Source organism: Mytilus galloprovincialis, chromosome 4 (assembly GCF_965363235.1).
Source record: "Mytilus galloprovincialis chromosome 4, xbMytGall1.hap1.1, whole genome shotgun sequence".
Lineage (NCBI taxonomy): Eukaryota > Metazoa > Mollusca > Bivalvia > Mytilida > Mytilidae > Mytilus > Mytilus galloprovincialis.
Genome location: NC_134841.1, coordinates 58,131,357 through 58,149,775, shown reverse-complemented (window position 1 = coordinate 58,149,775; position 18,419 = coordinate 58,131,357). Strand labels below are relative to the sequence as shown.

At 32.0% G+C, this 18,419-nt stretch overlaps 1 protein-coding gene across 1 annotated transcript; it reads right to left on the bottom strand.

Moving 5' to 3' along the window:
- Positions 1-10,466: 10,466 nt before the first annotated feature.
- On the bottom strand, positions 10,467-18,066 carry LOC143071053 (uncharacterized). Its single transcript, XM_076245131.1, has 8 exons — positions 18,049-18,066; positions 17,246-17,353; positions 15,238-15,405; positions 13,675-14,591; positions 13,038-13,140; positions 12,104-12,204; positions 10,920-11,018; positions 10,467-10,646 (listed from the first exon to the last, which is right to left on the bottom strand). The coding sequence occupies exons 1-4, from the start codon at positions 18,064-18,066 to the stop codon at positions 14,283-14,285; spliced, it is 603 nt and encodes a 200-aa protein (XP_076101246.1). The 3' UTR covers positions 10,467-10,646; positions 10,920-11,018; positions 12,104-12,204; positions 13,038-13,140; positions 13,675-14,282.
- Between the last annotated feature and the right edge of the window lie 353 nt (positions 18,067-18,419).

Genomic DNA, 18,419 nt, shown 5'->3' with positions numbered 1-18,419 from the left:
CTTATAATTACAGTAAATACAAACTTTTATGACTATATGGAATGTCATAAAATAAGCTGATTCTTATCTCAACTTAAAGCAAGAGCTTGATATATTGTAGAGATATCTGTCTATTCTTGAAACAATAGCTTTCATAGAAGCATACGCATTTTTCCCTGTTTTTACATTTAAAAGTAGATCATTTTAACTTATCACAGTTTATACATTTAAGACCTTGGTGGTCATTTATACATGTATATGCCTTGGTGGCAATAGACCTAGGTGGTCATTTATATATGCCTTGGTGGCAATAAATCTAGGTGGTCATTTTTATATGCCTTGGTGGCAAAAGACCTAGGTGGTCATTTTTATGATTTTTTACATTTGCCTTGATGGCAACAATGAATTAAAAATACTAGCCTTGGGGGCGTCAAGACCTTGGTGGTCATTTATATTCGCCTTGGAGGCTTCTTGATAGAACTAGATGGTAATGTTTGACCTTGGTGGCAAAATGTTTTGGGATTTAGACCTTTGGTAGTTATTTACAATATCAACCCAGGTGGTCAGATATTTGTTATGCTGTGCGCCGGTTAAACGCAGGGCAAAGTGCTATCGCTATATAAAATATATCTGGCCATTTTGGAAAACTGTAGTTGAAAAGAGAATAATAAATTGTTTATAGGGTAAATAGTTTCTTTTGTTACTTTTGAGTGTTGTGGACTTTTCATTTATTATTACATCGTACATACTGATAGAAATGCTCTTTAAAGACTTTGTTAGAAAAGAATAGAATTATTGAGAAAGTGGAATAATTTAGTGTGACATGTCACTTGATATTCATGTTTTTTTATCGGAGTGATGTGTATTGAATTATAAGGTGTCTTCGTCGAGGTCCCCGTTCAGCGGTCTGTTTGATTGTACATATAATTGAATAGAATGTTTTTGTTTTCAGATGGTGTTACCTACAGCTTTGACAGGCTGATGAATGAAGGAAAAGTAATATGACATTGCACGATGATTCATGTCAATGAGTTCGAATAACCTTTTAAAGAGAAAAGGATTTTTTCTAATCAGAATATGGTGAGAACAAATTGCAATTGAAGTAATGTTTTGATTTCTGAAAATAGGAAAATAATGAATGGGGAAAATATTGATACTACACTAAATTATGTATGTCTGTGTTGAGAAAGTCACTAAAAAAAAAAAATCTGTGATGGAAGCAGCTTTATGTTCAAAGTAATGCTAATAATTTTTCCGTTATTTCATGATGTTTTCTGTTGGATGTGTATTTAATTTTATTGATGTGTTGAAATATGTCACAAAAATCTTTTTGTCAAGGGAGATTAAATAATGCATGGTTGCAATATTTTTGTTTTGTTTTGTTTTATCTAATGAATATAATGTTGAATGATTTTGTATTTGTATACTTAAATTTTATGTATGGTTAAATTTTTTAACTTAAATTTCTTTGTCTACAGTTCGAGGGACACTGATTCCCTAGTGGTTTTCCACATGGATTGTAGGCAAAGGGATTTTTCCTTTTCAAAGTGTGACTAATGTTGTCTTTAATACAAATAAACAATTTGTTATTTGCTAATATATTTTCAGCAGACATGTGAAGAATCGAGTGGAAATACAATTGTTAATGTTCCTGATTATGAAGTAAAGAGTGTGTTTGTTTCAACAACAGTAAAGAAAGAGACAAGCCAGCATAGTTTACACTTGGAGGTTAAGTCCCTTTGTTTACAAGCTTTCCACATGCTGAAGATGTTATTAAAATAATGACAATGTTCATTTTGATATGAGTTTATTGCCTTAACTCAACTTTTAAAAGTCTGTATGTGGTCAAATTCATGAGAATTAATTGAATTATGAACATTTATAAAGAACTGTGTACATGTATCTTTAAATGTTTAGAAGTGTTTTAAAGTAATTTAAAAGGAATAATATTTAATAAAAGTGTTGAATTTGTTTTGAGTATTGGGAATACTATTCCTTAAGGGAAAGCCTTGCTAGTGGTGTATTTTGAGATTGGCCTGTGAATATGCTGTATGGACTATAGAGTTTTCTATGCCCATAACTTAACATGAACTGGATGCAAGATTATATCAATCACTGAGGATATGTGTATAACCTCATTGGTTGATATCTTTGGCTGAAGTACATGTGATACATCCTCATTCTTTCAATATCCAAGTGGTGGTTGGTTTAAGGGCTATGTTTGGTCAGGCAATACATATTGCCTGTTATTGCCTGTTTGTGTTGATGAGGTTCTTGATAAGTCCCCCCCTCTCCCACCCATAAGTACCAAAATGTGGATTTGTTTTTATATTCATATTTTAATATTGGTATTACATGTATGCATTTTGGGTTGATGAGCACGAGACAACATTAGAAAAACATAAGCATTACCATGGGATCATGTTGACAAAACAAACCTTCGCTTTATCGATTTTCAAGGGAAAGGTCAATTAGGGCAAGTGCTGTATTGGTATGTTTGTGTTTGCTTTTTCATTACAATGGTAAAAATAAGATTATATATCTTGGAAGACAATAATGTTGATTATAATGCTTCATTTTATGAGCTCCAGAGTAGTTTTATAACTGAAAAACAACTGTGCACTATATCCAGTGAGCTCTTCTGCATTGTATTGTGCATAGTAGTCCACATTTTGGTTTCTGAAACGTTAAGATATTATTTTGTATTCGGTTATTTCCTCTAGAGTTTTCCATGCCCATAACTTAAGATGAACTGGATGCAAGATTATATCAATCACTGAGGATATGTGTAATTCCACATACAATTTACATGTATTTTCTTCTAAGTATATAATACTGTATATTTTTTTTTTCCTCGCTTTACTCCTGGCATCTAAAGAAACGCCAAAATTTGATTCCACATATATTTCCTTGCATATCCCATCATTTATGGTTGTTTAAAAGACTTTTAATTATTGTGTCTTTTGTGTTGTTTGAGAGATCACAAGAGTATATATACTTCATAAAAACATCTGATTTTATAATGTCAACACAGCAATCATTGACTGGTTAAAAATGTTTTTAATGGCGTTCCATTGATTATTGTCATCACCCTAACGTTTTGCATGTAATGTAAAAAAAAAAAGGACATTTACACAGATATTAGTATACCTTGTGTCTGTAATGGTCAAAACCATCAACTTTTATTATACTCCAATGTGAAAATTTGAATTTCCTTGAAAGTGTTTTTTCATTTGTGGTACTCATTTATTTGATATTGATTAACTGTTAGTTCAAGTCATATGAAATGAGTGACTGGTGAAAAATAATGTTTATCCAATTCTTGAACCAATGCATGTAAATGTCGTGTACAAGTTGCGATTTTGTACAGGTTATAACATGTACAAAAATATTGTACTTGTTATAACTTGTATAATGCAAAAATACAAGTTATAACATGTACAAAAGTACCTCATACATGTTATAACCTGTACAAAATATTGCTTAAAAATGGTTTTAACTTGTACAAAATTAAAAATAAATCTCAATGAGGTAAAATATACATTTAAATTCACCAATGCATAAAGAACAACAATAAATAGGCCAGAACGTGTCTTTTTCTGTAGAGGACAATGATCAAAGTTTCAGAAATATATGTTTCATGACTTATGTTGGCAAATGTGTTTTCATGTAATTGTATGTTATATGCAGTCCATCATGGCTTAAATAAGTGTGAAACTATTTACTAAAAGCTTGCATTTCCTCAATGACAATTACATTACATACGAGTAACTAAATTCTTTTAAAAAATTTAAGAACGATGCCTAATAATTTTGGGTAATACTCCACCCTCTCCTTTTATAGCATGCAAAGACTAAAACAATGTCTTATATGCTTACTCTGTCCCCTGGACATTAACTGTAACAAAAAAGGACAAAACACACTAACATGAAGGAATAATAAAAAAAAGTTATGAACATGTTATTGAGGTCAATATCATCTTATTTTTCGATTTTGTACAAGTTAAAATCATTTTTAAGCAATATTTTGTACAGGTTATAACATGTATGAGGTACTTTTGTACATGTTATAACTTGTATTTTTGCATTATACAAGTTATAACATGTACAATATTTTTGTACATGTTATAACCTGTACAAAATTGCAACTTGTACACGACATATATATCATAAATTTAGTATTCTGTGCATGATTTTATCATTTTTTAAGGATGCATAAAGTATAAATGTCAAAAAACAATTCTCACGATCTGTTATGATTTGAAAATATGGCATCTACCGTAATTAGTTGTCGTGTTTTGAGGCTGTAGTGTACAGATTGTCACCTTTTAGTAAACTATCAACAAAGTAGCATGGATATTGAGTGCAGATTTTTCAGTGTACACCACATTTTTGAAGTTATTTCTTCATAGAGTGGGGTGCTCATTTTCGCCATATCTTTCCATGTTTTCTGCAGTTTATGTTCAGGTCTATATGATTTTGAAGTATACTGATATTTCTATATGAAGATAACTTCAAATGCAAAACATTCCTAAGCTTAAAAACATGTTTGTTTGAAAATAATCACCTGTAAAGTTAGATTAAAGGGTGTTTGAAATTTCCTGATGTTTTGTCGATGGGGGACACATATTCGCCGTTTTTACACATCTATTTAAAACCAAATAACTGCAGCTTTATATAATATTTATCAAATAAATTTCATTATAGATGAACAGCAGATATTTCAAAGATATAAAAAACAGCAATTTAGGCCAATCAGTATAAAAATTACTACGAAAAACTTCTTTGAAAATCGTGCTTTTCATTCAGGAAATTGACCGAAAATCGTTGTCTGTTTTTCTGTCCTTTGCAGTAAGTGCCACAATTTTGTTTAATTTTAGAAAATAATCATATTTGTTATAAAATTATAATTTATCGGCATATTTCTTCCATTTCAGTCATTCTTTCAAGTGTTTACACCTCAAAATCATAAAACGGTGAAATTGTGTCCCGGCGAATATGTGCCCCCCACTCTAGACAGAAAAAATATGATAGATATTCCTTAAATTAAAACCTATGCATCATTTTTTTCTATTTGAAGTTTCATTTGATTAAAAGTAAGTTTATTTTTGCGCCTGCCCCAAGTAAGGAGCCTCTGGCCTTTGTTAGTCTTGTATTATTTTTAATTTTAGTTTCTTGTGTACAATTTGGAGTTTAGTATGGCATTCATTATCACTGAACTAGTATATATATTTGTTTAGGGGCCAGCTGAAGGAAGCCTCTGGGTGCAGGAATTTCCCTCAACATTGAAGACCTGTTGGTGACCTTCTGCTGTTGTCTTTTGATGGTCGGGTTGTTGTCTCTTTGACACATTCCCCATTTCCATTGTCAATTTTATTATGGTGATTACAACTTTAACAATTCAATACAGTTATTTTTTCTCATGTATTTTCCCATTCAGTGAAATTCGTCTACATAAGACTCATCAGTGACGCTCATATCAAAATATTTATAAAGCCAAACAAGTACAAAGAAAATCTGAGATCACTGTTTGACTTACCTAATTGTGAACTCAGCGATTTAATTAAGTTATGGTTCTCCATTATCCACTTGACAAACTCTGATCCACTGAAACATTTTCTATACTTTAGTAAATCTTCTCTCAGCTTGTGAAGTATCAAGTGTACTGTAAAATCTGTGCAATCGTCATAGTTGAACTGATGAAAATTGGGAAGAAAAAAATCATCTGATGAATGATAATCATCAATATTGTTATACCATAAAAACTAGTGTTGTCAACAGTTAACCAGTTAATGAGTTGATTGTCAGAAGGACCCAATATTGTTATACCATAAAAACTAGTGTTGTCAACAGTTAACCAGTTAATGAGTTGATTGTCAGAAGGACCCAATATTGTTATACCATAAAAACTAGTGTTGTCAACAGTTAACCAGTTAATGGGTTGATTGTCAGAAGGACCCAATATTGTTATACCATAAAAACTAGTGTTGTCAACAGTTAACCAGTTAATGGGTTGATTGTCAGAAGGACCCAATATTGTTATACCATAAAAACTAGTGTTGTCAACAGTTAACCAGTTAATGAGTTGATTGTCAGAAGGACCCAATATTGTTATACCATAAAAACTAGTGTTGTCAACAGTTAACCAGTTAATGAGTTGATTGTCAGAAGGACCCAATATTGTTATACCATAAAAACTAGTGTTGTCAACAGTTAACCAGTTAATGAGTTGATTGTCAGAAGGACCCAATATTGTTATACCATAAAAACTAGTGTTGCCAACAGTTAACCAGTTAATGGGTTGATTGTCAGAAGGACCCAATATTGTTATACCATAAAAACTAGTGTTGTCAACAGTTAACCAGTTAATGAGTTGATTGTCAGAAGGACCCAATATTGTTATACCATAAAAACTAGTGTTGTCAACAGTTAACCAGTTAATGGGTTGATTGTCAGAAGGACCCAATATTGAATACCAAAAACGCTAACCACTTAACCAGACTTTTTATTTCAATTTTAGAAGATTTGATATAAATGTGTATTGAAATCATTAAATAATTTTGTTCTATTTTAAAAATGTTGTCGTGGTAATTAATTTGAAAGATCAATTTTCCAGTATATTGATTGCTATTGTTATTCCAAAAAACATAAAATTAATTAGAACTTAGACAACTTGTCTATGAGCTCAGCTCGGGCAAGATCTTAAGACAAGTTATATAATAGTTTATTTCAAACCAAAAGCAATACAGCTTATAGGTATAACATAATTAGTATATATGTTTTTTTACATCAGTAAACTAGATTAATTTTTACAATTTATGTTTGATAAAATATTGCTGAGACCTACATGTACGTCTGAATGTGTAACCTCCATCCTTTAAACGAAATGCAACTTAAAAATTGTGAAATGCAAATCAATGTGGATGTAATTAATGAATACTTGATGGTACGGGTTTTAATCATGTAAAATTGAAACACTCCACATTATTTTGTTCTATTTTAGCCATAGTAGCTATGTTTCTTGACATGCAAGGAAATAAAATATAAAATTTATACTAGATACTCTGAAACTCATTTAGCCTAAGTTTGGCTGAAATTGATACAGCAGTTTCAAAGGAGAAGATTTTTTAAAGTAAGTCAACATGATGAACAAATTGTGAAAAAAAGTCTTTAAAGGGCTATAACTCCTTAAGGGGTCAATTGACAATTTTGGTCAAATTGACTTAATTGAAGATCTTACTTTGCTGAACATTATTGCTGTTTACAGTTTATTTCTATCTATAATTATATTCAAGATAATAAACAAAAACAGCAAAATTTCCTTAAAATTATCAATTCAGGGGCAGCAACCCAACAACAGGTTGTCTGATTCATCTGAAAATTTCAGGGCAGATAGATTTTGACCTGATAAACAATATAACACATGTCAGATTTGCTCTAAATGCTTTGGTTTTTGAGTTATAAGCCAAAAACTGCATTTGACCCCTATGTTCTATTTTTAGCAATGGCGACCATGTTTGTTGATAGATCATAACTTCGGATACAATTTACAAACTAGATACCCTAAGGAACATTCAGTTAAAGTTTGGAAGTATTTGGCCCAGTAGTTTCATAGGAGAAGAATTTTGTAAAAGATTTCTAAGATTTACGAAAAATGGTTAAAAATTGACTATAAAGGGCAATAACTCCGAAAAGGGGTCAACTGACCATTTCCGTCATGTTGACTTATTTGTAAATCTTACTTTGCTGAACATTATTGCTTTTTACAGTTTATCTCTATCTATAATAATATTCAAGATAATAACCAAAAACAGCAAAATTTCCTTAAAATTATCAATTCAGGGGCAGCAACCCAACAACAGGTTGTCTGATTCATCTGAAAATTTCAGGGCAGATAGATCTTGACCTGATAAACAATATAACCCCGGTCAGATTTGCTCTAAATGCTTTGGTTTTTGAGTTATAAGCCAAAAACTGCATTTGACCCCTATGTTCTATTTTTAGCAATGGCGACCATGTTTGTTGATAGATCATAACTTCGGATACAATTTACAAATTAGATACCTTAAGGAACATTCAGTTAAAGTTTGGAAGTATTTTGCCCAGTAGTTTCAGAGGAGAAGATTTTTGTAAAAGATTACTAAGATTTACGAAAAATGGTTAAAAATTGACTATAAAGGGCAATAACTCCTAAAGGGGTCAACTGACCATTTCCGTCATGTTGACTTATTTGTAAATCTTACTTTGCTGAACATTATTCCTGTTTACAGTTTATCTCTATCTATAATAATATTCAAGATAATAACCAAAAACAGCAAAATTTCCTTAAAATGACCAATTCAGGGGCAGCAACCCAACAACGGGTTGTCTGATTCATCTGAAAATTTCAGGGCAGATAGATCTTGACCTGATAAACAATATTACCCTTGTCAGATTTGCTCTAAATGCTTTGGTTTTTGAGTTATAAGCCAAAAACTGCATTTGACCCCTATGTTCTATTTTTAGCAATGGCGACCATGTTTGTTGATAGATCAAAACTTCGGATACAATTTATAAATTAGATACCCTAAGGAACATTCAGTTAAAGTTTGAAAGTATTTGGCCCAGTAGTTTCAGAGGAGAAGATTCTTGAAATAGTTTACAACGACAGACGATGACAGACGACGGACGACGACGGACGCCAAGTGATGGCATAAGCTCACTGTCCCTTCGGGACAGGTGAGCTCAAAATGAAAGTATCATTGGTTTCAGACATTTTCAATTGACAAGATCAAGAAGGTTTTTTTTTTTCAATCTGAAGTAATTACAAGCGCCATAGTAGATTAGATAATTAAAAGTCAAACTTTGTCAGGAATCTTTGGCCTGGTAATGTCAAAGGACAAACTTCAAAAAGGTATCAAAATTCATAGGTACTTGGAAACAGTTTAAGCCCTCTCTCTTGTTTCCAAAATTTGTTATTATTTTTTTTTTCTGTTAAATTCTATCATTTTCGTGTTTATTATTAGTTAGTGGCTTTGAACTAGCTGTCAGATAACTGCAAGTACTCTCAGATCTGTTCCTAGTTTCTTTTTGTTGTTGGGATGTACAAGTACACGGCCACATCCACTTGAATTTTTGTCCATCTGATGAGTTAAGCCTTTTTCAACAGATTTTTATAATTCGTTCTTATGTTGTACTGTTATACCAATGTCCCAGGTTAGGGGGAGGTTGGGATCCCACTAACATGTTTAACCCCCGCTGCATTATGTATGTATGTGCCTGTCCCAAGTCAGGAGCCAGTAATTAAGTGGTTGTCATTTGTTAATGTGTTACATTTTTGTTTTTTGTTCATTTTTTGTACATAAATAAGGCCATTAGTTTTCTCGTTTGAATTGTTTTACATTGTCATTTTAGGGCCTTTTATAGCTAACTATGCTGTATGGGCTTTGCTTATTGTTGAAGGCCGTATGATGACCTATAGTTGTTAATTTCTGTGTCATTTTGGTCTCTTGTGGACAGTTGTCTCATTGTCAATCATACCATATCTTCTTTTTTTTTATATTATATCAGTAGATAAAAGTAAGAACCCAAGTTTTTATTGATTATTTATAACAGAAAAAGTGTCATACTTAAATTGGATTTTTAATAAGGAAAACTTTTGAACAATTTATCTAAACAAGACCTTTGGTTTTCCCAGTTTGAATGGTTTTACACCAATAATTTTGGGTCCCTTTATAGCTTGTTGTTCATTGTGAATCAAAGCTCCGTGTTGAAGGCCGTACATTGACCTATTATGGTTCACTTTTATAAATTGTTATTTGGATGGAGAGTTGTCTCATTAGCACTCACACCACATCTTCCTATATCTAAGAATTCATAATCTAAAATTGACAAAGTTTCAAGAAAACTCGTAATGTTTAGGAACTATTATGTTTTGACAAGGTGTTGCTAAGCAATCGGATAAAATCAAGCTTAATGTGAGCTTAAAATGGTACCCTTTGCAAGGTCCATGAGTTTGCTTATGAATACCCCCAAAATAATTTGGATAAAAAAAAGAAAAAAAATAGCAATGCAATGCAAAATGTTTATGGTGAACATTCTGAGAAATTTTCAATGTAGGGGAAGTTGCTGATATTCAAAAGTTGAACAGACAAGTGAATAGACAGACGAAAAAAATAACTCACAGATGGACTCCCCATTACTAAATACTGCATGATTTTTGTACATTGTATAGAAAAAAAATCTTCTCTTTCCCATTTCTAAAGACAAACCAAGAGAAAATGATTTAATACTTTCTTATTCATTTCAACATTGTCCTCTTTTTGAGAAAGGCTAATACATAAAAGAATAGCAAATAGAAAAGGTGGTTGTGTCAAAGAGACAACTACCCAACAAAAGAGCAGAAACAGCCAGATCTGTGCTTTAGCTGGTGTCTAAACAATAATGTATATTATTATGCCATTGAGTGAACTAAATGTCTGTGGTTTTTTATGTTTGACTTACCCGGACTATAAAAATCCAGAGAAATTCCATGACTCTTCTGTAACAGCTTCTGTATAACCACTCTTGTAATGAGTTAATGTAAGACTGTAGGAACTGTGTTAATGGTAATAGACATACTTCTACTGGTACCAATAGTCTCTTCAGGGATAGTAATACAGTCACTGCATCATTCACAAATAAATTGATCTATAATAAACAAATAATACCAGGATAATTTGTTGACTTTCCAAGAAAAATGATATATTTTTCATTCTTAGAGGATTTGATTAAATATGGAAAAAAAATGGTATGATTTCCTATGAAACAACTCACCAACAGATACCAAATGATATAAATACATAATTATTTACCTTGTTTTAACCAGCCTTTTGAATAAAGGAACACATTAATTCTTTAATGACCTTGCTTTTGTCTGTCAATGATATGTTTACAATGTTTAAACCTTTCTAAGATAATTACCCTGTATGCCATAAATCGACACAATACACTAACAACATGTGATATATGACAGCAAATCTGCTGGATTTTGGGACGTCTGCTCCTTCCAATCATCACTATCTGTATAAATATTGGAAAGTAGAAAAAATTTCATAATTCATTAAATAACTTTAAGATATACATGTAGTTGTAAATCTTAATCTGCTGAGATTTCAATGAATAGTTTTGTGATCTATCTCCAGTCTCATTTAGATTTTCAAAAAGTCTTTAATTAGGTTTTCCTAACAAGTAATTTTTCTCCTGGAAAATTAATATTTCCCCCTTATTGGATAACGCAGTGAAAAATTGATCTATATTTTTGAATTGAAATCTCCCCTAATTCTATAAGATTATAGTCCTTCATTATAAAACCTTATCCTTCAGATTGTTTCCAACACAAAGATTGGAACGTACATGTATACAATGGAAAAATTGAAGTATTAGCTGTTGATAGTTATCAAAATAAGTTTAAACAGTTATCTTACATGTAAGACCTGCTGTGAAACAGCAGGGTTATACAAAGGCTAAAATTATAATATACCTGTGCTTTTCTGTTGCTGTGAAACAGGGTTATACAAAGCCTAAATTACAATATACCTGTGCTTTTCTGTTGCTGTGAAACAGGGTTATACAAAGCCTTAAATTACAATATACCTGTACTTTTCTGTTGCTGTGAAACAGGGTTATACAAAGCCTTAAATTACAATATACCTGTGCTTTTCTGTTGCTGTGAAACAGGGTTATACAAAGCCTTAAATTACAATATACCTGTACTTTTCTGTTGCTGTGAAACAGGTTATACAGAGCCTTAAATTACAATATACCTGTGCTTTTCTGTTGATGTGAACCATGGTTATACAAAGCCTTCAATTACAATATACCTGTGCTTTTCTGTTGCTGTGAAACAGGGTTATACAAAGCCTTAAATTACAATATACCTGTACTTTTCTGTTGCTGTGAAACAGGGTTATACAAAGCCTTAAATTACAATATACCTATGCTTTTCTGTTGCTGTGAAACAGGGTTATACAAAGCCTTAAATTACAATATACCTATGCTTTTCTGTTGCTGTGAAACAGGGTTATACAAAGCCTTAAATTACAATTTACCTGTGCTTTTCTGTTGTTGTGAAACAGGGTTATACAAAGCCTTAAATTACAATATACCTGTACTTTTCTGTTGACACTTTAAAAATGTTTCCTAATCTTTTATAATAGACATCTATACATTCCAACAGCATGAACACATTATTAATCCTAGTACACATCTACAAAGTAAACATTCAATTAAAAAAATATACAAATATTCCTGTATTCAATTTGTCCTAAAACGCTTAAGTTCTGAATTACAGAAATCCAAGCAAAAAATAGTTTTCATTTTTAAACTTGTGAGTGAAAAGAGTAAAAATATTAATGTTAAGCAATATATTGTATCATACTCAATTCCACTATATTTCCTTTTGTTTTATTTACTCTTTAGATCTTTTCAGAAACTTATTTCAGAAATAAAGAATTTTACTCTATAACAATAAACAAGAATGCACACTAAGCATCCCCTACTCATAATTTAAAGTTTGGTATGGGCAAATAGACAAACAAGATGGATGCCATATAGCCCCACTTTTGGTATATAAAAAATATTAATAAATCACTGGATCCGGCTTTGTTGACAATCACTGAATTGAGCCAATTTATTAGAATCATAAATGACAAACTGGATTCTCTCTGATGGTAACCTGTCGGCTGTACTGCTTCTGATAAGGTTGTAATATAGTAATAACTCATGTGTGTGCTTCCTCAAAAAATGTACAATGTATGTTTTTCTGTATACCTTTGTTCAACTTAGGTGATACCAGAATAATATGATATACTACATCAAAAGACTCTAGAATACTGTCATAGCTCAAATAGGTTTAATAGCGACTTTAGTCAAAGCTTGATATTATAAACTTTAGAGCTAACAAAATGCAAGATGGAAAAAAAAATGTTGAGGTTATGAATGTTTAATGATAGTTTGTAATGACATGCTTTACAAGTATTTTTCCCTCCTTATTTCTATTGGCTTTTAATAAACTGGTAGATGAAGAGTAAAGATACTCACCAAGGAACCAGTCAACTTCCTTGTCTCACTATTTGTAGTTCGTTCCACACAAGTCAAAACATAAAATGTTATTTGCATACAAGTGAAGAATGTTATTCATCATCTACAAAATAAATATTAATCCATACATGTTTTAAAGCAAAAGTATTTGATGGAAAATAATGTTATCGATTTCAAAAAAAAAAGAGAAGAAAAATGATTGTTAAAAGTATCTAATCAACCTATTTTAGGACAACAATTTGCTATCAATAAATATAATTGAAAATTGAAAATAAATAACTAGCGAAGTTCATATTATTTAAGATAAAAAAAAATCTTCATCAAATACCAAACATTTATCTTTTAATATATCTTGTGTTTTAAGACACTATTTATCTTTTGCACAGGGACAGTTTTTTTTATTGAACAAACAAATCTTCATACTCAAAGTCAATTTTTTTTTTATTGTTATACAGGAATAAGACCTAACCTTTTATTCAATTTCCTTCTGGAATAAATATCTTTTTACTAGAAATTTTGAACCAAACAATTTTTTATTTTAAAGAAAATTTGACCATCCCTCCCTCCCTATCCCAACAAAAAAAGATGAATGGTTGGCATCTAAACTATTCATAGATATCTATATGAATCACTGTACCTTTATATTTGTTTCATGTAATTTCCTCTTCATTTCATAAGAAGAAATTGAAGCCATCTGGTATGTCCCAACTGTCCACACACTCTGCACAAATGACTGACATAATGGTTGACTGAATTCCACTAGTTTTTGTAAAATAACAACTATATCCAGAACTTGACGTGATACAGGTAGTACAGCTGTTTTCTTCACCTTTGAACTTGTATTGCTACACGAGGAGATTAACCTTACAGACGGTTCTGCTTTAAGTTTATGGGCAATTGGCTTAATAAGTTTTGGACTGGCAGTTTTTATGTTCCCAACATTTTCACTTTGATCTGAATCTGAATATGGTACAAGTGGTACAGTTTTAATATGTCATGGTTGGCCAGGTTCCTCATGTACAACATTTTTTATCACAGTTTTTACAGGATCTAGGTTGGTCATTAGTTTGAGCAATTTCAGACAATGGACGGAAGCTGAATTCATCTGAATAATCCGAATGATCTGAATCTGTATGATCCATTTCAACGTCATCTTCATTGATGTCATTTTCAACGTCATCTGCTTTCTCTCTCTTTTTATCATTGTGTGTTTTTATCATTTACATCACTTTCATTGTCATTTTATCATTGTGTGTTTTTATCATTTACAACACTTTCATTGTCATTAATTTTAACCTCATCTATTCCATAATCCTTTTCGACACATTCTATTTTTGTAACATCATCTATTTTGACGGTTGTTTCAAAGTTGTCTATTTTATTGTCATGTTCAATACTCGCTTTTCTACCATCACCTCTTTTGAAATCATTTTCAAAATTGTCTGGGTTATATCTATGATTAAAAGAGCTGGTTGTCTTTATTGATTCAGAAGTTTTTGGTTTGAAAGCTGAGGTTTGTACATTTGATTGGGATACGTCACCAGGATGGCTCCACTGAAGTAAAACATATAACACAGGTAACATAGAACACTTATATATGAGGAAAAAGTAATATTAAAGAGTATAAAACCATGTATTACTATTATCAAAAATTATAGGTCATACAATTAATATTAATTTTTTTTTTAAACTGTGTCTTTCTAAAATTAAAGAAAAAGCAAATAAAAAAACAATTTTCTGACAAATTCCAGATGGATTTGGTGTTTCGAGTTTTGTACTCTGGTACTGGCACTGAGAGCATGCTCTACATATACCTTAAGTCTAAAATAGAATTAGCGAATTAGAAATGTGAAATATCATATCATTACACTATATGTATTTAGAAAGGTTGATGCTTGTAAGACAACTGCATGTGTTTATACCGTAATATAGAAGTTTATATCTTGACATCATTTATTCTCAAAATAACATTTAATCTAATTTCCCATACTTCAATTTTTTTTCTCATAAATCATGATGTAGTATTCATTTAATTTTATTTTCGGGGTATTAGTAATCCAAACTTAATTAATTTGCCTTGTTTGCTAAGATTTGCATAAAAATATATTAATAATAATGATATTAGAATTCAAATGTACTGTTAACCCATAATCTCTTTGTAAAATGGTGGAAAAGCTATGATAACTTTAAGTATACCTACAATATTACTGTAAACAGGTGTGGAATTAGACGATACTAGTCCACTGAACGCACTGTTGATGGATGGTGTTATTGATTTCAAAGACATTGTTCTATCTCTGGGACTGGATACAGAACTTAATGATACTTGGTATGTTGATCCAATATCATCAAAGCACTGGGTAGTAAACTGAAAAATAGACCAACTATTGTCACAGAATTAAGGGATAGAAGGAGGTCTCAATCAAAATTCAATAGAAATAAAGCACCTATCAACATTTTCTTTAAAAATTATCCAGTCTTAAATTGCTGTGACATCAGATCAAAATGTCATTTTTAAGCAGATACACAGTTTTTAAATATATTTATGCAGTGACGGATCCAGGGGGGGGGGGGGGGGGTTTCCGGGGGTGCGCACCCCCCCCCTTTATTTTTGCCGATCAATGCATTTGTATCGGGACATATGTTTTGCACCCCCCCTGCACCCCCCCTTTGCCCTGGGTTAGCACCCCCCCTTTCGAAAATTCCTGCATCCGCCCCTGTTATGTGCTGTTCGCGTATGATTTTTGAAGTATGTAATTTATTCTATTGTGTTTTCAAAATGGTTGTAAACCATTTTTGGGAGTCGTTATATAATAATTAGATGTATATTTCATTATAATACCTTATTCTGATTGGCTAACTACCGATCTCGTGATATTCCTTAATCAATTGCATTACACAATGCAACTTTTCATTCATGATGACACGAGGTCCCACAATAAAGTGCACAGGTAAATGAAATAAAAACTTGATAAAAGGCGTGTTTTCATGATCCTATAGGTAAATATGTAATTATAAGTATTGAATGCTTTTTTTTGTAACTTTATAGGGTTGTAAAAGCGTTGACCGTGCGCACATTTTTAGTATGAAGCGCTGCGCTTCATACACAATGTACTTCGGTCAACGCTTTTGAGATTTAACTATCAAGGTTTGGGTAGTGATCATTGTCGTACGTTTCTTTTGTATTGAAGTTTAATTTCGTTATGTCTGATATCGAGCCTGATAACCTACCTGATATGGAAAGTGTAGAGCTGCCGTGTCAAGCTGATTCTGATGAAATTACAAATGCTGATTTGTTGTCATTGATGAAAACCTATTTTACCAGAAAGTTGACACGAATGGAGAGAAATTTTGCAGATACCACACATGATCTTGCACGAAAGGTACAGAAATCTGAGAGTTCCTTCAAGTTCAAGGGTAACAAAGTTCAGTTTGACTTAAATTCTGATATGTTGGACAATATTGATATTGCTGTAGACTGTATAGAGCACCGGAGATATGAGAAGGCCGTCAAAGTGCTGAAAGAATCAGGGAATCTTTGAAGAAAAGGAATAAGCTGATTCGTAGAGCGGATAAATCTGAAGGTGGGTGGAAAACTGTCGACAAGTATTTGAATGATGAAGTTGCTAGTGACTCTGAGGATGAGAAGCGTATTCAGGCAGCTGATTGCAGAGCAGTAAAGAATCTGTGATGGTCAAAAACGATTTGACATTGTCAGGTTTTGTTCCTAACAAGGACAAGTGTTTTATGGACACTTGTTCAAACTTTAGTTAGGCTTGGTTTCACTTGAAATTTGAAAAGTTCTTTGATGGAGTTGCCGTTTTTGTGGACAGTTGTCTCATTGGCAATCATACCACATCTTCTTTTTTATACTTGCAAGTGTGGTATTTCACTGTCAAATTGCATCAATTATATTATTATTTGTAAAAAAGCTACTGACTGTAAAAACTCTCTGCTAAGACAAAATGTTTCCATAGAGTTTTATTTATAACATAAATAATGAAAACATGTTTGTGTAATGGTACATTATCCGCTTCAAGCTTTGCACTGTTGTTTTCTTTTACTTATTTATTATCAGAGGCAAGTTAGAGAGGGGGGGGGGGGGGCCTTACCTGGAAAAAATTTGGACCGAAGCTAGCTTGGCCCCCTTTTAGGCAGTCAGCAGGCCTATACCATGGAAAACCTTAATACAGTATTACATCACTTACTTTATCATTTGCCCATTTCTTGTACAAGAATTTTGATTTTCCATCATCTCCAAGGACACATTTAAAAGTGTGTAGTTGGGAATGGTCACTGATTGGATTGATAAAATCCTGAAATAGAAGAAAACAGTGTTAAATATTACTGTGTTATTAAGCTGTTTCTGCATTGGCCCTGTTTTAGATTCAAGGTTAGCTGTATTGGACCTGAGACTAATGTGCATTACTAAATCACAGATTTCCAAAACACTGAACATCATTTAAACTTTCTTTATATGATATTAAGTTAAAAAAAAAGGTTGCCACTTATTTAAGCGACATTTTGATTCAAACAATGTTCCATTCGTGTTAATAATGCATAGCTGTGATTTTCTAATGCATGACTTCAGCTAATTTTTCATTTATAATGACCAGTTGTCGAAATTTTCCTTTTATAAAACATGGGCATTTCTATACATAATGTAGTTAGTTGGTTAATAATTATCAATAATAGGCTGTTTTACAAGGTAAGTATGTTGGCAGTATTGACTATATATCTCCTATCATTGCTGCCTAAGTTATATGACTAGGACGTACAGACTTCCTACGTGTCACTTCCTGATTTTTTTCAATTTTATAGTTAGGGGTCTGACATCATTCCAGTTATAACTAAGAGTGTGCAATAACATGTATATTGACACCTGCTGAATAATGCCTTTCTCAAAGGGCAATAAGTATTATGGCACTTCTCAGTACGTAAACAAACAAATTATAAGATATAAATAAATAAAAGAAAGGGAATTGTAGCAAGTTCTTTTAAAAAGAACTACATTGACATCATTATTCATTGTGTGTCTTGCTATGCCCCATGGTTGCCTAAATTTTTGAATTGCTTTTGCAAGACGACTTAATCCTTTGAGTCCCAGGCACAGGCACTTGTCTCAGAAAAAAAATTTCCTATATACCTTAATATAACACAAGGTACTTAACTAAATTTTTTGAAAAATGACAACCAGTCCCGAATTCCCGTTATTTTTCGATTTCTCGGTTGTCAAACCTACTTAAACTTAATATGCCGTAAATCTAAATTGATTTATCTACACAATGGTATATGACACGACTATCATTGTTGTCGGGATCATTAGTAGCAGGTCAACGGGATTTTTTTTTGCATTCGTCTCAAATTTTGGCAACACCCAGT